Source organism: Salvia miltiorrhiza, chromosome 5 (genome assembly GCF_028751815.1).
Source record: "Salvia miltiorrhiza cultivar Shanhuang (shh) chromosome 5, IMPLAD_Smil_shh, whole genome shotgun sequence".
NCBI lineage: Eukaryota > Viridiplantae > Streptophyta > Magnoliopsida > Lamiales > Lamiaceae > Salvia > Salvia miltiorrhiza.
Window position 1 is genome coordinate 30,256,330 of NC_080391.1, and position 26,459 is coordinate 30,282,788.

At 36.0% G+C, this 26,459-nt stretch overlaps 1 protein-coding gene across 1 annotated transcript; it reads right to left on the minus strand.

Moving 5' to 3' along the window:
• Positions 1-1,624: 1,624 nt before the first annotated feature.
• On the minus strand, positions 1,625-15,095 carry LOC131026420 (putative callose synthase 8). The gene is made up of 40 exons (XM_057956288.1): positions 14,716-15,095; positions 13,611-13,711; positions 13,170-13,294; positions 12,997-13,078; positions 12,773-12,877; positions 12,436-12,555; positions 12,220-12,306; positions 12,039-12,130; positions 11,690-11,816; positions 11,251-11,388; positions 11,097-11,173; positions 10,831-10,987; positions 10,610-10,735; positions 10,412-10,529; positions 9,817-10,145; positions 9,529-9,581; positions 9,383-9,443; positions 8,948-9,029; positions 8,812-8,861; positions 8,610-8,696; positions 8,392-8,526; positions 8,235-8,329; positions 8,043-8,127; positions 7,802-7,962; positions 7,566-7,689; positions 7,378-7,472; positions 7,147-7,285; positions 6,836-6,987; positions 6,484-6,590; positions 6,230-6,352; positions 6,061-6,129; positions 5,800-5,968; positions 5,610-5,721; positions 5,419-5,538; positions 5,226-5,341; positions 3,677-3,873; positions 3,354-3,583; positions 2,402-3,250; positions 2,144-2,329; positions 1,625-2,039 (listed from the first exon to the last, which is right to left on the minus strand). Exons 1-40 carry the CDS (start codon positions 14,954-14,956, stop codon positions 1,806-1,808), a joined length of 5,856 nt encoding a protein of 1,951 aa, XP_057812271.1. The 5' UTR covers positions 14,957-15,095; the 3' UTR covers positions 1,625-1,805.
• Between the last annotated feature and the right edge of the window lie 11,364 nt (positions 15,096-26,459).

A 26,459-nucleotide genomic window follows, 5' to 3' on the forward strand; every position in this document is an offset into this window, starting at 1 on the left:
TTGTTGACTTGCCATGCTTTTATGATGTTGTATGTTACCTCGGCAAATGATAATTGTGATGATGATGATACGATATCGGCCCTACATATCAGTATGGGTTAATGTGTACACGGATGATGACCGTGAGCTGTCTTTTAGTTGGCCGGTCATGGTGTTGAGAAAAAGGCCTACTTCTCTTTACCCGATGTTTATTATTGTTTTGTCGTATTAAGGTACATACATACTATTTGTCTGCAGACTCATATTACTATTGATTAATTTTGACGTTTATATTGATTGTGCATGCACAGGTTCTTTAAAAACTAAATATCTCCTGTGTTTGCACATTAAATGGGCAAGTTCAACATATAGATCTAAGAGCATGCTTTCATTTATTTTCAGCTCATGTTCACTGAGTACTCTATACTCAGTTCTGCATGTATTTCTAAATGTGCAGGATAAGTGAGGATGGAGGAAAGGGCTGGTGCTAGCGAGGATTTTATTTTCGATATTTACCGTGTACCGTATTTCCATTTCCTACGGTAGCTTTATGATTTGGAAGCTTATTATAGAGTCAGTCAAGAAATTTACTCCCAACTATATGTCTTCATACATATAGTCTGTTCACGTTTTGCTGCGATACTCTAAATAATTTGAAGCTTTGTGAATATTTAGCTATGTCCACTTTGTAAATGTTTGTGAGAATTATGACGCTTTTGCGCTTATGATGCCTATCATATTATATCGTTATTGACATTATCTTGTTGCTCGTTTTAACATGTTTTATTGTTAGCTTCCGCTAATGTTTAGTCCAGTTTCTCTTTTTTACTTCTTTCTTTTATTTAGTCGTACGATACTCGGTCTACGCTATCACTAGCTAGATGTCGGGCTGCGACATTTGGAGTGCTTCAAGCTCGATGGAGAATCATTCGAAGTCCGGCGCGGGGTTGGTACGTCGAGCATCTCAAGGACATCATGATGTGTTGCATCATTCTCCACAACATGATTGTGGAGAACGAAGGTGAAAGAGCTACCCATTGGAAAGATGATGACGCAGGACACGGGGTGTCTAGTAGTGACTCGACGGAGAGTGCTCGAGCAACCCCGGTTTGCTTCAAGGAATACGTGAAAAAAGATGCAATTCTCCGAGATAGGCAGATACATGCTCAGCTCCAACATAATTTGATCAAGCACGTTTGGGCACGTTTTGAGCCTCTAGGGCCGGAATAGTTATTTTAGGATATGTTTTTAAATTTTTAAGATTTATGTAATTTTTTAATGTAATTTTTAGGATTTTCAAATTAATGCAATTTAAATTTGAAGTAAATTATGTTATTTAAATTTATGTAATTAAATTTAAATGAAAAATACAAAAATCAAAACTAAAAAAATCAGGTCAATTATCAAGTCACCTTACTGTGGCCTTCTGACTCAATGTGATCCTCCTTTTATCAGGTCAGCTATCAGATCACCCCACTATGGATGCTCTTAACAATTCTGACGTATATTTTCTCAAAAGAAAAGGAATGAGTAATGGGAAGCGCTCCCAAATGAGTAGTCACTGTTACAGTACTAATGCAAGAATCAACAAAACTGAAAGAGTTGGAGAATTTTCGTTCTCAACTTAAAGGAACCAATTTACGTAAGATGAAAATCATCAAAGAATGGAATTATTAAAGAAAGTAAAACTGTTTCTCATCTTCTATAAAGGAAAAATGATCACCTACAAGGCTACACTAAGTTGCTATACATGAAGAAATATACAGTGTGTATTGTCTGCAAATATCATGTTATTTACATGCAGATGAATGAATGGTGCAGAAGAATCAGGACTGGTGCTTCTTCTTCCCAGCAAGAATGGGCTGAATCTGCAGCCTCCGACTGAAGGCCTCGTTGAAGAGGAAACGCGTCTGGAAAGCTGATATAATCGGGAGCCAGGCCAGGACTGAGAGAGGCGCGATGAGGATGACGCCCATCCCATAATCATACGCCCGAGCGAACACCCTCACGAAGTGCCACAACCCGGTGCCCTCAATCTTAGGTCTCACCGTTTGTGCAACCTGATCAATCAATCACACAAACTTAACAGTCAAGAAAGAAACACATACAAATACAATGCCAAACAAAGTATCTTTGGTACGAGCATGAACTATCTTCGTCTCACCAGTATCATGCCCCAGCCAGTAGGTAGAAAGGCTAAGCAACAAACAATCAGATCCCTCATGGATAGATGGCAGATGAGAGAGAGAGTCACAATTGTCGCCACTACTCCCATGAAAATGAAGGCCTTGAATAGCCGGAATGCCAGGTGATGATCAGCACTCAGATACTTCCTCCCCACATTGATTATCTGCATGGTTTTGATGAGGCATGGCATGAACATTGCAGAGAAGAGAGAGAGAGAGAGAGAGAGAGAGTTTACCTTGAGTAGGAGGAAAATGATAACAAAGACAATCCATGAGAGGACATAGACGACGAAGGTTTTGTTGTGCCGAGATATATCAAGGTGATAGACCAAACCATATTGGTAAAGGAAGAATCTGATGGAAAGAATGAACTCAATGAAGCGAGACGTGATCCCACAATGCATGAGATGAGCTTGCTCCTCGATCCACCACGACTGCCAGCTTTTATCTTGTGGGATACCGATCCCACCCTGCTGCTTGATCCACTTGTTCCAGTCTTTCCAATCATCCACAATCTTGCCCCAGTCGAATCCAGATGGATTAAACAGAAAAGGTGCAAACAGCCATGTCAGTGACATGAACCAGATTGCATATGTTATCAATGCATAGGCCGTGCTGCTTTGGTACGACCGTCTAAATAGATCATACACGATCAGCAGAAGAAGGAGCTCGAATCCCTTCACAAAGTGGCTCCGTGAATACAACCTGTAGTTCTCTGTAAAGCTCGAGTGGAACACCACCACCTTGCGCCCAGTTGGTCTGTATTTTGCTCCCCCGTGCAGAATAGTTCTACCATAGTAATGAGCTTTTGTTCCATAAGAGAATGTAAAGAAAACCGAAGCTAACTGTAGTTGCATCAGCACGAAATCTTTGAGGGCGTTGAGGAAACCTCTCTCCAATCCTAGCTCTATCACCATTGGCAAACCTGTTAACAGCCCAAGCTGTATAAATGATTGAGAGGCCAATGCTGTTTCCAGAGATTTTATGTTCTTCACTTTAGCCTCGAGCAGAAGAGCTCTCTGAAGACCACTAAGAACGAGGTAAAGCTGTCCGTACAGGAACACGTACACTCCAATTACGGATATCTGCAACATATACATCAGCAAAATTCAAACACTTGTGAAATCACCAGAAATCAGACATTCAAGGGAGAGAGGTATAAGCTTCAGAAAAGTGTTAACAGATTACCAGGCTGTTAAAATAGAAGCCAACAGTTGTAAAGTAAACAGAAAGCATCCGGAAGAAGTCAAAGCGGCGTCCAAGGCGGTATATATCGCGGCTAAGAGTTTGCTCACTGTTCCCATTAGCCACTTTGGCTTCAAACTTTGAGATTTGGTTAAGTCCAACATCGCGGCCTTTGCCAACTTGCATGTATTCATGATATGTAACATGTCCTCGACGTAGCGTGGTATTGAATCCTGAATAGTTACTGATACTTCATCACCTTGTAACTATAAATGAAAAGGAATAGTTTCATTGTCTAAAACAAGAGCTACACTTTCTATAAATACCTGCAAATACATCTTCACTTAAGTTTATGGTCTTCGATGCCTTGCTTATGCCGCCTCTAGTCAAGTGAAATATACGGTCGAATAAATCTGGATGTCCGTAATGGAATCTTACTCTGAGCGGATTTGCTAGAAGTCTTTGACCAATTGTCACAAAGCTGGTCTCTTGATATGACATGAACCATCCCAAAGAAGAAACACTGCAGAAAAATGAAATTTCAGCCAGCAATATAGTATATAACTTCCCACTCATAAATTAGATGCCATCTCTTGTATTTCATTCTTATACTATAATCCAGTTCTTGAGAAACTTTAATATCTGAAATCAATCTTCATTCTTTTGCCATATGAAGTGAATCTTTCTCACATAACATGAATTTCTTTCATCAGCTAAGCTAAAATGTTTTACAATTTAACATCACAAGCTGAAAAATAAAGTACTAGAATAACTATAGCTAGGAGATGAATAATACTAGCACAACTTCCACCTCTTGCTTTTGTTTCATTTCATTCTCTTAATCTGTAGATGCTCTAATGTGAGAGTCTCTTACCAGAGGTATTTTTACAACATCAAAAAACAAGGTTCGAGGTTTGAAGTATATGAGAGACCTAACTGTACTGCAGCAAAATCCTTAAAACTTGTGGTTTTAACTAGAGCAAAGGATATATATGCCAATCTTTACATATTAACACGAGCACTTAATACTTTAAGGGTGTGTTCTCTTTGGTTGTAAATTTATCATGAGAAAATGAAGGATAAAGAAAATTATCTCTTTAAATCCTTCCTTTCTTTTCTCTCATAATCTACAAAAGAGAATTTCCACCTTTTCACTCAGGGTGCATTTACTTTGTTAATAAAATTTTCATTTGAAAATGATGGATAAGAAAATGTGAGATGATATTATTTTTTTTTCCTTTTTTATCATGTGTTTACTTTGTTAGAAATAGATGAATATCCTATACACTTGTTTACTTTGTTGGAAATGAATAGATAAATTAGTAATTTTACCAAATTGCCCTCAGTTATAACTCATGATTAATTACCAAGATTAAACCCCTTTTCAGAGGGTAAAATTGGAAAGTTAAAAAAAATTGAAATGTTGGAAAATATTTTCACATCCTCCCAATAAGATAATATTATCCAACATTTGTGAGAAAATGAGTGAAAAGGGGATGTCCGAATAAATTTTCTAGCCTGACCGAAGAAAATTATCCATCATAGGAAACATGTGAAAATGATGGAAAATATACTTTTTCTAACCTTTTCTATCAAAGTAAACACGCCCTCAAAGGATATATTATCCCTCGATTTTTGGTGTATATTATCCTTCCTTGGAGTGAAAATGAGGAATGAGAAATGGTGAAGTTCTCTTTTGTAGTAAATGAGCGAAAAGAAAGGAAGGATTTAAAGGGATAATTTTCTTTTATCCCTTCTTTTTTCATGATAAATTTATAATCAAAGTGAACACACCCTAATGGAATACTCATCTGTTGTTTGTGTAGTTATGATCAGGATTCAAGCAACTTTGGCATCAATTTCTTAGGGTCAAACCTTCCTGTAAATATGTGTTCCCTCATGCCAATAATGGTCGGTGGGCTCCTTCTTTGAGGTCGTAGAAATTCTTGCAACAAATTTCTCATCTTGAGAGCTTCCTCGAGATAGTTATCCTGCCAAAACAACCCCATCATAATGATATCATCGAGTAACATTCACCTCATACATGAAGAAGAAGAATAAAGCTTACTTGGTTCATATCAATCGCTTGAAGAGCTTCACCACGCGTGAAAATTATAGCATGATTTTGATTTTCAGGTTTTCCTTCCCCAATATTTGGAGGTCCTGGTAGCTTTATTCGATAGATTTCCTACACGACAGTAAGTCATGTGATTAGGACGAACGCAACTAGTGTTGCAGTAAATCCATCTTAAACTATACCTGGTCAAAACCATTAACAGCTTTGACAAGGATAGAAGAATAAACTTTAGGAGGCCCTTCCGCCTCAAAATTTTCTTTCTCCTCGACATAAGCAACACGCAAGGATGGATACCTACAAGCATTTCGTGCTCATTAAATCATTTCCCGGAAGTTTTATACTAAACCAAAGATTTACCAGAATTCGACTCACCTTATCATTAAGTCAAGTATGTCTTGAGCCTGAGGGTCACCCGAGGATTTTTGTGCTCCAAACATTTGACATGAAACAACGTGAGTAAATTTCACGTCTACTAGTGCATCAAGTTGCGCTGATAATGTGTCGTTTGCCCTATCAATCGCTTCATAATTTTGAAGAATATCTGGATATAATTTCCCATAATGTAAGTCAGTAGCTCACTCAGATAGATTTCTACATGTAAGAAAGTATGAAATACTAGTCAAAGAAACAAACCATCATCCTCAGCCATGTCAAGAAAAGCTTGTAACTTTAGTGCTTTTCGGTAATACATCATTCCTCGAACTGTAAGAAGAAGAAATCAAGCTAATATTAGTATCAATTACCACAACGATTCTTAACTAAAAAATCAGTTTAATCTTCGAAGGTTAATCTTAGAACTCACCAGTCCTGCTTAGAGTTTGCCCTCGAAACGAGGCCCAGTCTCTTAGATCTTCCTCATTCACATCCTCACTCATGTCATCTGCATTTTCATTTCCCAGGCGTTCCAGAAAATTTTCCCACTCATCTGAGTGAAATAGGAAAACAAAAGTTGATAAGAGAGGTGGAGGCAATTTCATGCAGATATAACTTTTTCTTCTTCATTTTTTTTTTGTTTCCCCAAAAGCTAGAGAAATAACTATTTTTCCTCTAACTAACCTGGAAATATCCTTTGCATATAAAAGCTAATGGAAACTCCTTCTTTGCTGGAGTGAAGCTCTCTCTTCGAGAACTTGACTTCTTCCATGAAGTGTGGAGTCAAAACGCTGTCATTGCAACAGTATTAATAAGCAGAAATTTATGGTCTACCAAGAATGAAGATAGCATGCTGACAACTTTTTAGCATGGTTATTCCAATATGCTATTGAAATGTGATGTAACTTCAGCTTACACTCACCAAGTTTTATTTGAGGTTCTATTTCGGCATTCAAAATGGATAGGATATCAAGAAAATATAACCATGAAATACCAAATAGATACATAAAAGAATTAAAAAAAAAAAAAAACGCACCTGAATGACAACATATTGCGAACTTTTGGAGCTCTAGGCATATTCATAAATAGAGAAGTAGCAAAAAATGATATCCGTCTTCGAGCTTCCAGGTTTGATGGTATATACATTGCCGTATCTTTGACAGTAAGCAACAAACGAAAGCGCTTAATCTGGCATCCAAAGGATGGGACATTTTCAGTTACTTAGATGAATATCCCATAATCTTGTTCACTAGCTGAGACGAGTTCCAAATGAAAACAACTCTTCCGCAAAAAACTCACGGACTGAAAAGTTTTTACATCATCTTTGATTAAATTAGACAAAGATACCTTTTCCATTAAAGGACCTGAATCCGGTAAAGGGAAATGAATGGAATGCACCGAAGCAAATAATTCTGGGTCAAGACGGTCGAAGAATTTAGTTCTGACTCCCTCAAGTTGCTGTTCATGTTGGAGCAAATCCAACGTTCTTATGCATAAAAGTAACACTTCAATGAATGAGGAAAACAGAAAAAGCAAATGGTAACAATAAATTTCAGAGAAGGATTTTAGTTTAGCAACCTGGAGCCATTTATGAGCAAATCGTTTGTTACAAGTTCAAGCATGTCCTGTAGTGTCTTCACAACTCTATAATGATGATTTTCATCACCTTTAACCTAAGTTTTAATAAAGTACTAAATTAATAATAGTAATGAAGGTACACAAAATGAAGGAAACTTGAGAAGTATATTTCAATATATAGAACTTACCAGTAGCTTGATCAAGTCAGTGCAGAGAGAAACTAAAGTCGGTAACTCACTCATGCGGAGGTCCTGAAGAAGTGATGCTTTTCCAATGCTTTCCTCAATTTCATCAATCACACCAAATATGACTCTGCAAGACATATCAGTGATAGGTGAAGTATGACAAAAGAATTTGAAGAAATAACATATAGTTTTGAATATGATGAAAAAATATCTTATCTTGATTGGATAACATGGCCTACCTTCTCTCTGTGTCGCCCACCACGAGGATATCAAAGATCTCTTTAAGTGATTCGTAACATTCAATTACAACCATGTACATGTACTTGTCCCTTCTAATCTTTTTCAAGAGACCGTCGTATGTTCCCACAAAATCTCTAGCAATGCTTAGAGCTGTTGAGAACTGCAAACAAAAAGAGCCGCTTAAAATTTATCAGTATATCATAATCAGATCAAGGAGATCAAGTTCAAACCCACACTTACCTTATTTGCTAAGAGAAAAACAGGCCACCTGACTTTATTATTAAGTAATTCCGATGAAAGAGGTATTTTCATTAAATCCATTTCCCTGCATCCAGTGATATATGCTGTTATTGCACATTGTTATTACTTACCATGATAAGCCAATTTAGGGGGGAAAAAATGAAAGAAAAGACCTGGTCAGCCATATTTAACCTGTTACTAATCAGGTCCTCCTCTCGAAAGCTACTAATAATTTGGTTCCACACAAGAGCAAACTTCAGAACTCCGCCCTTCTTTTTCTCTAAAGCCTGAAACAGGCTGATCAGATAGAAATTTGGTTCGACTTATATACAAAAACTGAGGAAATTACCTTCAGAAGCCCTGGCTGGCAAAGCCACATTCTGATTCCGTCTTTATAGCCTTTAGCCGGGGGTGGTATAAGCCAATCATTGAATGCCAAGTGCAAAGTGTCAAATTTACTCCGCAGCATTCCCTGTGTACGAATCTGTTTGAAAGAAAAATGACTTGGAATATTATAGCACTATACTACATAAAGGAAGATGATAGTAGCAAAAGAGATGGACTTACTTCACCAAGATGGTGCAGAATTCCATAAACTCCACCAAAGACAGAGCAGTAAACAGAATACCATATTTGTATATCCATGAAATACACCTGCATCATGGAAGCTCACTACCATAAGCACATTGGTCGTATATGATAGATCACAATCGAGGTGTGTGTTAGAAATTTAGAATTCATCTTGTATTCCAACACTGCAGATACTTACAAGGATAATAGGAGACCAAATCGCTGCAATGGCGCCAGCATTGCTCTTCACTAAATATAAGAAAAGTAGTATCAGACGATATATATTGGACTTATCGTGCTTCTCTAAGTTGCATAAAAAGCATCCGGTGGTTTACCTTTAGGAAAAAGCTCATGCCAATCATAGTTTTTAACCCCGATCCTCATGATCTGCCTCGTTGGTTTTATGAGAGGTTTTATCTGCAGATGGCATAAATAAAAATATTAAACCTTCATATAACAATAGAATTCCAACCCAGTAAACAGGTATCAATAATTATACTGTAAAAGGTTTGTCCTTGTCTAACTTTCAAGTCTCAAATATTTAATTAGCCACCTGCTACTCGCCCTAAAGTAAGGGTCTTTTTTTTCTTTCTTTTTTTTTTTCTGTGCTTTCCTGGTAGAAAATAGACAATGGACATTTGGAGTTTTCTAGATAATACAAAAGGGAAGAGCATTTCAAAATAAAATTGAAGATAGAAGAATTATAAACAACGGAGAAAAGGATCTTTGGTAGAAATGGTCTAAAGCCGATGAAAATTGCTGACTATTACCTCAAACGTGTAGCTGAATGTGAATTTGCTTAGTAGTAACAGCACCCAAAAAAAAGTGTACCTAAAGCAGGAACAAGAATATTTGTAAAAAATCATAAAAGAACACATTAACTAAAACAAATTACAGCAGAGATTTCAGAAAGTACTTAAGCAGAGATACTTGGCTCTCTTGCATTCCTCTTCCGATGTATAATCTAGGCTACAAGAGGCAGATAATTAAAAAAATATTTTTTAATTATATCTTTCATGAAAACTTAGAATAGGGTGAGGATGGAAATAACACTCCAAATACTAAAACATATAATATAAAATTAAGCAGAGAAATCTCAATGGGAAAATACAAATACTTATCCTGATCACTTGATGAATCAGTAGTCTGTGAAAGAAAATTTTTACAAATTTTGATGATTCAGTTTCAAAACTAAAACTCTTACCTGAGCCAACCAAGAGAAAACTGTACATATTCGAGTATTTGAGGTCTCGATATATTTTCCAACTGCAGGCACGAGAAAGAGGACCATGTTGACTCCATTGGTAATCAAATAGAATGCAACTGCTACCATATAGGAAGAATAGCACCAATCGCCAAGCCAGCTCCCTTCTTGAGTAGAATAACACCTATATTTTCTTCTAGAAGTAGAGTAGTATATAGGGAGAACAATTGTCCATATCATTGCCCCCAGTATCTTCAGCAAATCTCTACGATGATGATTATGGTCTATCGTGCATCTAGCTTTCCACGTGAAGACAACATCAAGGATCGCTGGAAATCAGATGTTCAAATTTTCTTTTAGACGATATTCTGATTTTAAAGTGTTTTCTCTTTTCTTAAATACTTAGAAAATATAGGCAGCAAGATAACTCAGAGAGATCTGTGTACAGTTGCAAGCTAGTATAACAGCTTGTATTTGGGAATGTTGGAAAATTTCTCCAAGTTATGCACACTTCATTAGCTCAAAAAAATTCCAAGTTTGCCAGCATCACCTCATACAAATGCTTCTTTTCGAAAAATATAAAACAGCAACATACCTTGGATAAATTTAAGAACTGCTGAAGTGATGAAGATGCTCATAACATCCTCGAGTACGGATGCTTCAAAAAATTGTAAAGGAGATTCTAGATCATGGGATGCCACTATTATCATTGCCTAAGAGAAATTTACAGTTAAAATTTCAGATAATGAAGAATTTTCAGGAAATCAATAGATGCCGGTTGCTCCAAAATTACCTGAAGTGACAAAATAAGGAAGCTCCACATTCTATCAAAGCTTCTAAAAATCTGCCAAAATGAACGGATTTCAACAAAATTTGTCTTCCCTAACCACTGTGGTTCCTTCACTTCATTTACAGGTGCCTGAGGATCACCATTAACATAAGAGACGGCTAATAGAGAAGTCAGTATAGCAACTTACTCAATAGCACTATGTGTTAATTTAAAAGTTGGCTTACTCCCATCTCTTCGTCTTCATTGTCATTGCTTTTCTCCTCTTCAGGAGTCTTGTCTGGTGTTCGGGGTTTCTTCTTTTTTCTATCATTTGAAGGGTTTGTGTAAAAGAAATCATGATCCAGACGCATTGGCCAACCTATCTCGAAGCAATCTGGAGACCTGAAATTTAAACGGTTTTTTATTAATTAAAAGAACTTCTACAAGATGGTAAATGAGTAACATAAACAATAGACTTTTCTAAAGATTATATAGAACTTTCATATCTTACCAGAAATATTCATTTAAGTCGTCATAGTTCCTCCATGTTGAATGATCAGTCGTCCCGTTTCTGTTTTTCATAGCTTCCTTCAGTACATTGGTGGAAAATTAGAAATATGCACCTACAAGGATGTACAAGTCAACCGGTTTAGGATTCAAAGTACCTCCCATATAACCTTGTAGATTGGGGAAACAACATGTCTTAGGAAAGATTCGTGTCCTCCTCCATATGCGGGCTTGACTACTTCTCCAGTTTCTAAACTCACTGCACCTGTCAACATGCCGTGCAGTTCACTTGCCATCTGGCAGAGAATGGGGAAGAGGAAAATTTGGTTACTGTATTGTTGAAGGGAACATGTCATCAGATACTGAACAACTCCTTAATATTGTTGTATCTTACTCTTTTTGTGCCCGGTAATTCATCTATTGAGGATTTTGGTACTAAAACTCTCAGATAATTTTCATTCAAGAGACTTATCAATAGTTAACAAAATTACAAATGTAAATAATATTTTTCAGAAACATCTCAGAGATCCATGAATGGTGAGCAATAAAGTGCAACGTATAGAAGTTTATACTGACAAAAATAGGTGATGAACTTACATGGTGAAATATGTAACAGAGACATTCCGGCATAAACCTTAAGTTTGCTGCTTCTCCCCATATTAAGCAATAAAGTGCAACATATAGAAGTTTATACTGTAGGGCTTCCTGTTTCAAATATGGCAACCTGAATAAGGAAATGTTGTGAAAAATGGTGTTACAAATAGTGAATTTGAAGAAGAAAGCTGTCAAAAAATCATCTCACCAATTGCAGAGAAATGACTGAACATCTACATTGGTGCTTGATGGTGTCAGATGATGATATTTTTATTAACAGTTTAACGACAAAAAAGAAAAGAAAATGAAATGGTGTATTCCAAAGAGAAGAACTATCAAGTTACATGCTCACCTGATGTTACTTTTTCTGTTAAGAAACTTGCACCACTCTGTATAGTTTTTAAAGAATTTCTTCATCAGTTCATCCACAGCTCCCTCCCCTAACTATTAGCCAAAAATGAAGCCATTGCTCACAGATTGACAGAAAGAAAATGAAAAGTTATCTAAATATATGCTACACTTTGAAGGCACACCTTTGGTGCTTGTTTATGAGAGTGACGAACATGGGCATTGGCAAGTAGAAGGATTAAATGCTCCCTCTGGTTGGCTATGTTTCCGTTCTATTGAGAGTTCGACGCCAAGGACAAGTCATAATGAGAAAAGGGACAACATCAGATGCGGTAAGCCAAGATAAAGATAATCAATAAATACAACCAGAAGAAGAAGAAACTTAGGACGCAAAGTGGTACCTGAAATCCAAAGCAGAACTGAAGCCAGTCGAGCATATCCATATCTGGCATGCGCCTCTGAAAATCTTCCAAGAAAGGCAGACCTCGGACATTGCGTACAGCAGCTATTGCATATTTGATCTGTGTAGTTCTAAATTATATCAGAATTCATGTCATTTCATCCTATGATTTCCATACCACATCATGTCAACTAGACAATGAAACTATAGATAAGTGGCTATCTGCATAACTTATCATTTAATCAATTTCATGGAATGTATAACGCAGCAGTGGAAATTTTTTCTACACTAGACTAGAAATTCATAGAGGATACAGTTACTTCTAAATGGCCTCAGACCTCAGGAAGTTGCCTTATCGGTTGATGAGCACCTCCCTGATCGAGAGGGAGAATGTTATAAGGCACATAGAATTCAGATCTCGAATTATCAGCATCAGCAAGGGCCTAGTCAAGAAAAAATACTATTAGTATGCTTAGAAGCAACGGGAACATTCAAGTGAGAGCATGACAAAGACGGTAAATAATTGAGAAAATGGAAAGAGAAAAGATGACGACTAGAAGACCTGGGAACCTGCTGCTGAAGTGACTGTGCTCAGTACTTCAAATAGAACAGATGCAATTGCACGAGCTTTCATCAACTTTTCTCTGAAAGAAGAATCGATACCAATAAACATGCTATGAGTATATGTCATCCTGTAGAGCTACAATGGGGTGTCTACAAGGGTTGTATCATCACCTAGTTTCCAACGTATATTCTCCTGCGCCATGCTTGATGATGTAGTCTTTGTACTGTCGATATACACGTCGTAGTTCACGTAAATCACTCTTTTCCTTCCTTTTCCTAATTGTGACTTCTTCATCCTGAGGAATGAAGTAGGTTTGAACATTGATGCATGTTTGAATGAGTCGAAGAAAATGTCTTAGCATAGGCATGAGCATAACCAATTAATAGGTTTTGAGGAATGCCCCTTCTACGAAGTACACTATCTACTTTAATGGGATTGTAGGTATGCATTATCCAATTGGGATTTCATACAAATAAAAGGATCAGTTAGTTGGCATGAAAAGATAAGCATAAGTTTCATAATGCATCAAATGAGGTAAAGAGTCACAACATGGAGGGGCAGAGAATCAGCATTAATCTGATCATTTAAGTAGGCTTTCAGCTTCAATGTACCTGTTCAAGCCGCTGAAGAAGAGAAGTTTTGAACTGTCGAACCCCCCGGCCACTTGAATTTCTGTCCAAGTTATGTGCCACTTCAAAGGCATGAAAACGGCCTGAGCATGGACCTCAATCAGTTACTTTCATCACACCACTTTTCGAAGACACACACACACCAATAGTAAATGTTAATTCAAGCTTCTGCTTCAAGTTATTTTCTTAAAAACAGGACCTAATGGTGAACTCAAGGAAGAGACAAGTTCTATGCCTCAGAACTTCAAGTTTGTCTTTTCTTCATCATTTCTAGGATGAATGACATAAATACACAAACATCCTTGTATTGTCTTTCACTTGGCTTTTGCCAGAAATTGATCATTGCAAAGTATTGTTACATTATATGCATCACTGATCTTCAAAATTATTCTCTTAAATCATAAAAATAAGAAACACTAGTATTATACAAGCAACCAAAAAATCATATAAAAATATCAAAATGCAATACAAACACCTGCGTCACCACTCTCAATACTAACACATTTTCACTACTCTCAATACACTTAACAATATCCTCTTAAAAATCGTGTCATTCCCTCCTAGGAAGTTTTATCATGGAAGGAGGGAGTAACTAATATGCAACTTTTAGAGGGATATGGATGTATACATTTTTCTTCAAATGATTATCATTTTTTAATTTTTACATCTAAATATTTGTGTTAAGTATTAGATTAAAAACATAAAGAAGTGAAATGATTAGTATAACTTTCGAATATTTAATCAAAATCAATTTCACAAACCTTTGAAAAAAAAAACTTATTATACTAACTTTTAGAAAAAAAGTAGTAGTACTAATAAAGTTCAAAAACCAAATAATGAGAAAATTTTCATATATGCCAGGAAAAACATTGTTTTCGGCCCTAGTAGAGCTCGAGCTATTTTCGAGCCAACCTTATGAAAGGAAACATAGTTCATTAATGTCTAACTCAAAAAGAAATAAAAGCATTCACAAATTTCAAGAACGAAAGCAATTAAACCATCAATTAACCCCACAATCTCAACAACATACAATATCCACAACTAAAAAAGACTCAATCTTTTGCAAACTACTTATATGAAAACTCACAGAGATAAGCAACCCGGGGCTCGTCAATCTCAATCAAATTGGCAACACGAAGAAATCTTTGGATCTCTGAAACCAAAGTGACAGGCAACTTCTCACTATCAAAGGGCTCAGTGACATGATCACGCCCAAAAGTGAGCGATCTCGTGAAAGAGCGTGAATCATCTGTAGCGTAAGCTCTTCTGCTGGTGCTGGCTTGATTTGGATCATCATTTATGGGGTCTGCAACAATAATTTCTGACATTTTGAGAGAAGCCAAGAAAATATTCGGAGTAGGGAAGAGTGAGATTGCATGGAGCAAAAAAGTATATATATATCGTGGAATCTTGAGCGTATATGCATGCTTTGCCTAGTTTGATTTTCTATTTGTTTTTTTGGCTTTCTCCACCACACTGCTTTATGGGGTGTGATCTTTTTCGCTTTTGCTTTGCTGAATTCGCGAAATTGCTGTGTGTGTGTGTGTGTGGTGAGTTGGATTGGAAACAAAATTTGGGATGAGCTTCTTTTGAACCGGTAGGTAGGCGGGTAAAAATTATTTCCCCAAACTCTTTTTGGGCAGTATAAATACCTAAATATTTGACGAGTTAATTATTTATTTTTGAGAATGCAATGCCAATTAATTTGGATCGTATACTCATAATTGAAAACATATGTTGTACAGTTTTCCTGGATCAATTGTTAAGAAAATTAATATCATTCTCGATGTATATGACTAAATTGTCATTCATTCACTAATTTTTTATAAAATCTCGCAAATCACTTTTGACAATCACCATTGCAAAAAATGTTATCTCAATAGAATAATGACTACCTATAAAATTAATGTCAATTCAATCATTTGATAAATCAATTAAAAAATTAAATGTATGCCATTTTTAATTATTTCCTGACCAAAATTCCCCATATTGATAATTGTAGAAAATCGAGAATCATACTGTACAAATATAATAAAAATACGGAGTTATTTATATATTTATTATGTCTCGTAAAAATTGTAGTATTATTTTTTTTTTGTCGGTCCCACAAAAATGTATTACATCTATTTTGGCATATGACTCCATGCAACTTTCCTTAAAAACATTATATTTAAGAAGTAGTGGGCTCCTTTCTCCATTTAACACAGTGTCTATCAAATATTTTTTTACATTTAAAAAGCAGTAGATCCCTTTCTTCATATAACACAATATCTATCAAATATTTTTAAAACTCATCGTCCTTCAATATATACATTTTTATGGAACATGTGTGAAGTATATTAAATCAAAAAAAGGAAGACTTCACCGCCCTAAATCCACCGGTGCGTGCACAAGTTGACTCAATTTGATTACTTAGTAATATTTGTAAAAAAGAAAAAAAAAATCATACTCCCTCCGTCCTCATAAAATGTATTCAATTTATAATTTTCGTTCGTCTTCATAAAATGTATCAAGTTTATTTTTGGCAAGCTTTCCACTCATAATAAAGTAGGATCATTATTTCACTCACAACACATTCAACTATTTTATTAAAATTCGTGCAATTTAAAAATGAATACTTATAAAAAAGACGGAGGAAGTGTTAATTATTTCCATTCAGTTAAGTATGTAAGTGACGTAATTATTTTGAACAAATCATAAATTTTAAGTTCCGAAGGATTCATGTTCTTTGATCTTAGTATATTGTTAAGCTCGAAAACAACTTGAGAAGCTCAATTTCGACTAATTTATTTCCAATTATTAAAAAAAAAAAAAAAAAGAACACTAACTAACTCTGTTGTCGATCTCGACTCGAGTAGCTGATGACGATTGACAAGATTGTTTGACTCACTTCTGCTCTACCACTCACCCATGATTTTTTTGAATATAGCGTGACTGTGTATATATTTATCCTATAATTAATGAACTTTTCAAAAAAAGAAGAAAGAAAAGTACTGTTCACAATTAATTAATAGTATACATTTGACATCTTGCAGCATGGTAAGAAATATAAATTATGGCCAGAAAGCTACTTTTTTTTTTAATTTGCTTGCTGTAAAGAGCCCTAATATTTCCTTAATAATATTTCTGACACGAATGTATGATTCCAGCGGATTAATTAGCATTATTTAATTGCAGAAGAAGCAATAACTACCAAAATTTCACCAAGCCAATATGTGGTGAAAGCTTTCAATCTCTTTTTGGGTCATCGAAACACCTTTTTTATATTGATATACACACAAAACTTTATTGTAATTAGTTTAATTTGCAATAGGCAGTTTCATGGTTGTTATACAATTGTTGAGTGGTTTGTGGGTCTATCAACTTTATTTTGCAAAAGTTAAAATGGGACTCAAAATTAGTGGTTTCTTTAAACCATTAATACAAAAGGTTATACCTTGTCAAAAGCAAAGCAGCATATACATGGAGAAAAAGTTGGCACACTCTTTTGAGCAAATTTTCTTCCTTGGCCTCTAAGAATATATATCAAAGACTAACAGGTTAAGTTTCTCCACGGGTAGGCTAAGCAATTAAGAAAACATCCCCTCTCTCTCTCTATCTCTCTCTCTCTCTCTCTCACACACACACACACACACACAAACATGTACACCACACACGTACACACAATCATTTATTATTAGTTTGTGGTTTAGGGCATGTGCAGCGGGGCTCGAGCCGTGCTCCAGTGAGCCCCTCCCAATTGGCGAGCTCTCGGCTTGATGGTGGATGTGAATTTAAGAGCCAAGCTCGAGGATTAATATGCACACGCTATTAGAAAAATCGATTTTAAAACTAAAATTTTATATTTGGCTGTTGATTTTTCATTTTTTTAATTCAATTGTCCAACGACTCTTTCCATTTTTCTTTTAATCTAAAATCTCTCTATAATTAAAATAGAAGTTTATTATAAAAAAGAAAAAGAAAAAACAACCCTTGAAAGCACAAAGAAGCAGACTAAGGGTACAAATCTCGAAAAGAGATGAAAAAACTAAGGAACAAAAAACTACTAATAACGAAACTCAGGATAATCATCCATTTCATCTGACCAACGCCCATGGACAACATTATTCATTGCAATCATACTAGGCCTATTGGAAAGGTCAACCACAAACTCCTTCGGCTTGGAACCCATTTCCTCCGCATTCCTAAGGCGATTTTTAATACATCCATCCGGAAGTGTGTGTACAGGCTCTCTTCCCTTTCCCGAGCCCTTTGGACGGCCACGCCCACGCCCACGCTTCTGCTCCGAGAGCAGTTGCATCCCCTGATTAACCTGCTTCTCTAACCGAATTATACGATTCGCAATGTCCTTCGGAGTGGGATTGTGCTGCTTATCTCCCTCCACCTCCTTAATCGGAGAAATATCTGCCCCAACAACCGAATGCTGCTCCACCACCGCTCCTCCAATCTCTCCGGGAACTGAGGAAACAGCCCCTCGAATATCATCGTTCATCACCATTCCCATGTTGGTGTCACTATCCGCAATAATCGTCTCCTCCTCCTCTGAGCTATACTCCCTAAGAGGCTTGTCATAAACTAAAATCTCTCTATAAATATTCACTTATTTCATTCATTTTTCAACACCAAATTCATTTTATTCTCTTCTCCTACTCCATATTTCTTACAAAAATGTGTAATCTTTTTTCCAATTTTTCTACTCATGGGGCTCCAGTTGTTGATTCCGACGAAGAAATATTCGAGCTTATGAGCACATTTTTGGAGGCGGCGAGTCATTTAATGTCAGAGAGCCCAAAGAGAGAAAAAAAATGGAAGAAGAGAGCAGTTTTTCGGTGACATTTTTGTATGAGAAGATCCTTATTTTTGCACATTGTCAATACGTTGGTGTTGGATGCTTACTTCTAATAGCTAGGACACGCAATCGGGAGAGTCATGCTCACCGTGTTGTAGAAATGAAAGGTAGAAATTGGGCAACTCGCAAATGGCGGGGCCATCGATCAATACGAGAGTACCTGCGTGTTCCTCAGTGGATGATCAATGACGTCGATCAACTTACACTTGAGATGCTCACGGCAAGCCGAAAATTATTATTGAGGCGCTGTATCCCAAGAGTTGTGGATCCGGCATGCTTATCTTGGGATCTCAGGTCCAACGACATCCATGTGCTCAACCAGTAGTTGTTGTTTAACGATATTCTTGTAGGAAGGGCTCCGTCAGTGCAATTCGAGGCCAACGACTCTAACCACAGCATGGGGTAATACTTAACAGATGGCATCTATACCCATTGGCCTATGTTCATCAAGAGTTCTTCAATCCCGACTGGCCAGAAGAAGAAGATGTTCAAAGTGATGCAAGGAAGCTGCAAGGAAGGACATAGAATGAGCTTTTAATCTTCAGTCACACTGGGCGATTATCAAAAGGTTATGCTCGGCTTTGGAAGAAGGAGCATCTCAATGATATCATATTCGCATACATTATTTTGCACAACACAATAATCGATGATGAAAGGAAAAATGCTACAGAATGGGAACAACGAGGAGTCGAGCAGCACTCATCAAACTATGCAAGGAGGTCCGCAAGAATTTCGAGCGTATTTGGCTCGAGATACAAGTATCTACGATAAACGAGTCCACCACCGCCTCCAACAAGATTTAATTGAGCACGATTTGATCCTATTTTTTCGTAATTTAAATTCGATTTTCAATTATTGTAGTAATATTTTAATTTAATTATTGTACTTCTGAATTTAAATTTAATGAAATTTTCAATTAAAAAATTTGATATTTATTTCAATCTTAAAATTCGAGTTTTTAAAAAATGAAACTAAAATCTATAGAGTCTCTTAAATTGGAGGGGGTGGCTCTAAGAAAGGGCCCACCTCTGTAGAGCTCCTAAGAGGCTTTCCACATGCTCTTATACTTTAACCAATATTAGTGCAACATGATTAAAATATTTAGACCCTTGGTTCTTTCTAATGTCACAAAACCACGAGTGTGAAGAAGATGTGTGAGACCTTTCAATGAAAAAAATAAAATTCAATGAAGATTTGGTTCATCCAATATGTACACGCCATGTGTTGTGCCTAAAACTATAAATTCTAACGAAACACTAAAGAACGTGAATATAGTACGAAAATATGGGAACTTTGTATTGACTTTCGAAAATTGGCATGTGAGTAAAAAGTATGATAGCGATGATCTTTACGATGAGGTTTTACATGTATTTATAGGCTAAACTACTAACAATTCTAGTATGAATAGGACTCCTTTTGTACTTCTAATAGGGCTGTAATTCTTCATGCTTATTCATATCTTCATGATAATCTTCTTCTTTATTAGATATGTGAGAATCTTTGAGATAGCACCAAATCCCACAAAATTAGGTTTGCAAGGGTGCAGACTTGTCAACAATGCTGTTATTGCCGAATTACGGTTGATCTTTCTTTGATCTTCTGGTTTTCAATGGATGCATATTTTTGTCCTTAATTATCATCATGGATATTCCAGTCTTTCTTTGTTCCATAATTTGTTTGTAGTTATTTTTTTAGGGGAAATTTGTATGTAATTATTAAAAGTGAAGATAGTTGGCATAAAGTAAATATTCTATCCGAAAGGTTTTTTTTTATAATTTATAGGGTTAAGTATCAAATCCACCCATAACATAGACACCATTTTCACGTGTGGCTCCCTATACTCGACTTTGGTTCAATTAAACCCCTAAAGTCTTTCAATTACACCCTCTGCCCTAACGGTTGTTTAACACCGTTAAGTATTTTAATTTTTTTTTGTGGTGGGACCCTCGCCTTCTTCTTCGCCAAGCTCGCTGGAAACACATTTGTGACGGCCATGGCAGCATACCGTGAACAAGGAGATCTTGAGCGCCAGCCTCTCTATGCTCGCTATCTTAGCGTTTCTGTCATTTGTGGATAGCGCCAACATTAGGTCCATCGTCAGCTCCATGTTTTGCGTGTCTATTCTCTTCTTCGCTCGTCTTAGTTGCAAGCGCTGCAACTCGACCTGCAATTGTTTTTGCACCAAATTAACCTCACATTCAACCATTAAATTTCCTAATTTGGAAGGAGTTTGAATGTTATGCATTCAATTAGTCAACTCTGTGCAGCCAAATTGCCCTAATTTGAGCTAACACTATTAAACAACTATGAAATTTTCTAAAAATTTGAGCTACCTGCTCTCTATCTTCTTCAGATATCCCAAGCTCCTCATATTGGCATTCTTTCGACTGTTGCGCTTATAGTCTCGTACACATTATGAAATCGAGCCATCATACTCTTATTTTTTAACGCCTGAGATTCGAGAATTTATAAACATACATTCATATTTGGGGGAATAAAAAAACAGAGGCAACAGGAAATTAAGGGTTGCAGAATGGAAGATTCACGGACCAGGTAAATCTTGCTGCCATCGTGGCAAAATTTCAAGAGCTTCTTAGCAGATCGGAACGCCTTGTTGAGCTTCTTCAAGCACGTGATCCCGGCCAAGGGGATGCATGCGTGTTCGACATCTTTGATCTCTTCGAGAAGTGGAAGGAGCAGGAACAACTTCAGACACCGCACCAGATCCGTGCACTCCTTCCTCTGAGTCCGTCGGAACCCACCACCAACGAAATAATAAAAAAAATTAAAACATTTAACAGTGTTAAACAACTGTTAGGGCAGAGGATGTAATTGAACCAAATTTAAGACTTCAGGGGTTTAGTTGAACCAAAGTCAAGTATAGGGAGCCAGACGTGAAAATGGTGTCTATGTTAGCGGTGGATTTGATACTTAACCTTAATTTATATGATCAATATGTAGAATCAGAACAAATGAATGTTGACAAAACATATTTATTCTGACTCAGACGGAGAAATGCACTGGAGCACCGATGTGTATCATGCACCCGAATTTACATATAGAAACACTACAACAAATGGTTATAGTAGTGACACGATTTTTGACAAATAGTGACGCTTATAAATGTCATTAAATAAAATTGTGATATGTTGAAATTGGGTAGTTATTATGTTTGTCACAAAAATAAAGATATGTCACTAAATTTAAAGATGTAATTATTTATTTTTATTTTTTTTAACTTTGGGGGAAGGGAAGCGGTGGGGTTTGATCCCTGGACCTCACTGTTCGTAGACAGGAGTTCGCACCGCTTGATGTCCCATTGGGGACAGATGTAATTATTTTTGTGACATGTAAAAGTGTAGTTATTTTTGTGACATGTGAAAATGTAACTTTTTTTTGTAATAATATACTCTCTCTGTCCCACTTCAATTGGCACTTTTGAGTTGGACACGGAAATTAAGAATAAAAGGTTAAGAGTGTAAAGTAGGTAGGGTCCACTTATTTTATGCGAGTAGAGAAAGTAGAGACCATATACTATTTTAGGAAAGTGCCAATTGAAGTAGGACAAACAAAAAAGACAAGTGTGTCAATTGAAGTGGGACGGAGGGAGTATATTATAATTAATTATTTGAAATAATTAGTTTTATTAACAATTAAAGTAATATAATACTAATATTTATATGTCTAAGTGTGATTAGTGTGTGTGTGTGTGTGTGTGTGAGAGAGAGAGAGAGAGAGAGAGCAAACATAATTTGTGACACCTTATATTATAGCTTTCGACGTCACAAAATTTGTTACATGGAAAAATGTCGCAAAATTTCTTACATTTTTAATTATAACAAAATTTGCTTATATTTTATATTATTTTTATGTGTAACTAAGTATATAGAAATATTGAGAGTGTAGCTAAACTTTGTTACATCTGAAGATGTAACAAATTTTATGACACATCTATTATTGTCACAAAAATTGTATCACTATTAGACAATTTAATTTGTGGTAGTGAAATGTTCATCTATTACCAAAAACAAGTAATTTATTAATATCATTAGGAGAGTCGCACAGATCTAGTCCAAAAATCAAGATCAAATAAATGCACGGATCTAATCCATAATGTCATGTTGGATTATATATATACATATATATATATATATATATATATGATTCTTCTCTTTGTATCTCATCACATGAACATAAAAATGACTTGATAATATGTTTTCATTATTGGACTTTCATATTCTCCAAGATTTACATTAATCAACATTAAACAATTATCGCCTGTGTAATTAATATGCAAATTCTTGAAGGCAACTCACTGGGCGGGCTCGAGCCGCACTCCAGCGAGTTGGCTGCCGTTGCCGCTCCCCCGGGTTCAAGGCTTGTCACAGCCCACTATCCCTAAGGACGGATTAACCGGGGTATGACTCGGGGTAGGAATTAAGAAGCGGGAAAGAAATGGGATTAGACACAAATTTCAAGAAGATAACATTTAGTCAACAAACTAGTAATTTATATATAAAACTACTTAGGTATTTTACAAACGATCATATTATACGACTAGACCCAAGAGAAAGTCATTCGAAATAAAAGAGTAATAAGTTCAACAGAACGATAACAAAATCAAAGTGTTTGCAGCGGAAAAACGTGTGAGTTATGCATATGAAGATGCATACTCAAGGTTTTATTACTTAATCATCAAAAGAGAATCCGCTCAACACCAATCTATTCCATCGTCTGCTCAACCTGCACATTTAGAAATATATGCAGGGCTGAGTATAAAAATACTCAGCGGGCACATGCCGAAAATACATTCACGCATAACATATACATATATTCATTGTACTGCCAAACAGTAACACACAGGGATTTTCTTAAAAGACCTGTGCTTACTAAAACATTTCTTTCATTTTCTTAAAGTCGATCGACCGATCATTTTCCTTTCATAGGTTCCATATCTGTCCTTTCTGTCACGCGCCGGGAAGGAGGCCTCCTTCCACGGACGCCAAGACCGGTCGCAAGCGACTCGCTGTCTCCATAAGTGTACACGTTAACCCTAGCTAGCAACCTTGTCTAGCATAGGATCCCAATTGGATTTCCTTTAAAGTTGGCGAACCAACACAGATAGGATACATATAAAAATATAAACATTTTTGGCTGTCAATCATTTCATAAATATTTCATTTCATTCATAAACATTTCATTTTCATAAGAGGCATTAAACATTTGAGCATAATATAAAACTGAAATAAACAGTTAAAATCATCTCATGCATATATATATGCGTATAAGAGGCCTACGACACGCAGGGGATCTCTATATACGTAGAGTAAAGTAATGTCCACCTTAAACGTTCTTAAAGCTGGCGTGGAGTCGCTTCTTCTTCAGCTTCGTTTTCTGTCGCCCGGACCTTCATTAATGAAGAGTCGATAAGTTCGTGAAGAAATTGTCATAAGACAAAGTCTAAATTTTACGAGCCTAGGGTATCTTTTAGTGTTTTAGGGTTCTAGCATCCATAATTCGTTCCATTAAAGACAGTCATAGACCAAGATAACTTGACTAATCAGATAACTTCACGTAAATCACATAACAATAAAAGAAAGAAATAAAATCCTCAAGTTTAGTATCATCAAAACACAAGTTCACAAAAGCATAAAAATCATGCACCATTTTTTTTTTAATATTCTATACATTTCATTTACCATGAAATAAATAACACATTCCATTATTCATTTGTAAATAACTATAATAAAAATTTTAAATTCCATAACAATGGCATTAATAATAAAACATTTTAATCCTTTTAAAAACCATAATCATAGCCTTGAAAATAATTTATATAATTAATGAGGACTTAATCCCAAAATACTTCATTTAAAGCTCCATCAATAATTTTAAATAAAAGAAATGGACTTCATTATAAATAAATAATCCCAACTTTTAATATTAAAATTTAAATCAAGAGATTTAAATTCACTAAATAATTTAGTGTAAATTTGAACATTTTTAAAAGAAATAAAGCCAAAAATTTGTAAGCTTTATTATTCAAATAACAACTCAAAATTAATTAAAATTGGGCCCAATCAATTAAAATAAATACCCATCAGCTTTTATAGCAAAATGGGCCTAGCCATATAAATGAAATCAGCCCACTCCCTTCTCTTTTTTAAAAAAAAAAATTCAGCCCAAAGGAAGAGATGGGCTTGATCCCCAATTAAAACTAACCCTAATACATACATATAAATACATAACTCACACACACAACACACACTCACAAACCCTCTCTCTCTCTCTCGGCTCTCTCGCTCTCTCTGCTCTGCTCTCTCGCTCTTTGCTCTGTTCTCTAATCTCTCTGCTCTGCTCTGTACTCTACTCTCTCTGCTCTCTCACTCTCTCTGCTCTGCTCTCTCGCTCCCCTGCTCTCTACTCTACTCTTTCGCTCCCCTGCTCTCTGCTCTGCTCTCTCGCTGCTCTGGCAGAGCAGGAACAGCCGCGGTGCTCCCACCGCCGTGTAGTCGGCCTTGAGCAGCCGCCGGCTGCTCTCACTCCTCCCTCCGTCCCCAGTCACACACACACACAGAGTCACATAAAGCCCCATATTCAGTCCAGAAATCCCAAGTATAGCAAGCTAGGGTTTTGAAACCTGTTCTTTCTCATTTCATTTAATTCATTTTTCATTTTTACAAAACTGATTGTACATGTAATAGCTATAAAATAAGTGATGATGGGTGTGTGTGTTTGTTGCTGTTTTCTGTGAAGTTATGGTTCGAATTTTTACAATAGATGTATGGAGGAAATAGGATGTAACCTTGATATGAGTGGGAAATGAGGAAATCTTGTTTCTGAATTCACCAAAATGGGATCTGCGAGTTTATTCAGCCAAGTTTAACACTGAAATTTTGGATCTTAATATATAAGGTTTAAAAACGTTAATCACCTTCTGGATTTGAAAACTTGGACTGAATGGAATGAACCTTGAATTGTTGACTTTGAAAAAAAAAACTTGGAACTTGGAAATTTGATGAGCCGTCAGTGAAGAGTGAGGAAATGGTGAGGGTGATTTAGGAGATTAGAGAGAGAAGATAGAATGTCTTAATGAGTAAGCTTTTAATTAATAGCTTAATGAGGAAGCCAATTTGAAGATAAGAATGGGTAGATCTTTTAGATCTAAAAACAATTTAATATTGCAAGTGGAAAGAGGTGAGTTAAGATCCACTAATTAAACATGTGGGATATTGAGTGGATGTGAATTAAACACACTAAAAAAAATATTTAGTGGACAAGATGTACCATCAAAATAAAATTCATGACTTTAATAAATAAAAGATCTTTTAATAAAATCATTAAAATGAACCCCCTTGATTAATAAAAATAAAAAAAAAAAATCTCATTTAAAGGGAAAATTCGTGAATTCATGAGCGCATCAATCACATATAAATATAAAACCACGTTAGATAAATAAAACCAAATTTTATTAATGGATGCCGAACCCTAATTATTAATAATTAAGCCTTAATCAGTGATTAAAAGCCGGGATATGACAAGGCTCGACTCTTTCCTCCACACCGGGCTATTAAGGTTTTATATACGGCGCGTGCTAGTTCTATGCATACACCTATATAAAAGAAAAATAAAATAAAAAATTAATTTTCAGCATTTGAGCATTTTAACGACTATTTTATTGTTTTTTCATTTTTTTTAAATCATCCGTTCGAGGCAACGGTTCTTTCTTTACTTTTTATTTTTTACTTTTTTTATTTTTTTCTTATTACTTATAAATACCACTCATTCATTCTTAAATTTTGCACTACAATTCATACATTTTTTCTCCATTTCTTCTTCTTCAGTAATATTCTAACACTTCTTCATCCCATTTTCCTACTGAAAAAATGGACCATGATTTTGCAAATTGGTGGGGTGGATGAGCAACCAACCAAATTTGTCGGAGATCCGAACTTCTTCTTAGATGGGCTTTCGCCGTTCTC

What these genes read in the sequence shown, in the direction of transcription:
- LOC131026420 (XM_057956288.1), bottom strand. Translation starts at nt 14,956, where the DNA reads ATGTCAGAAATTATTGTTGCAGACCCCATAAATGATGATCCAAATCAA. An exon ending in CTTCAGCAGCAGGTTCCCAG is followed by an intron (nt 12,878 to 12,996) that starts GTCTTCTAGTCG and finishes TTTCTTGACTAG; the next exon opens with GCCCTTGCTGATGCTGATAA. An exon ending in GTGGGCGACACAGAGAGAAG is followed by an intron (nt 7,690 to 7,801) that starts GTAGGCCATGTT and finishes TATGTCTTGCAG; the next exon opens with AGTCATATTTGGTGTGATTG.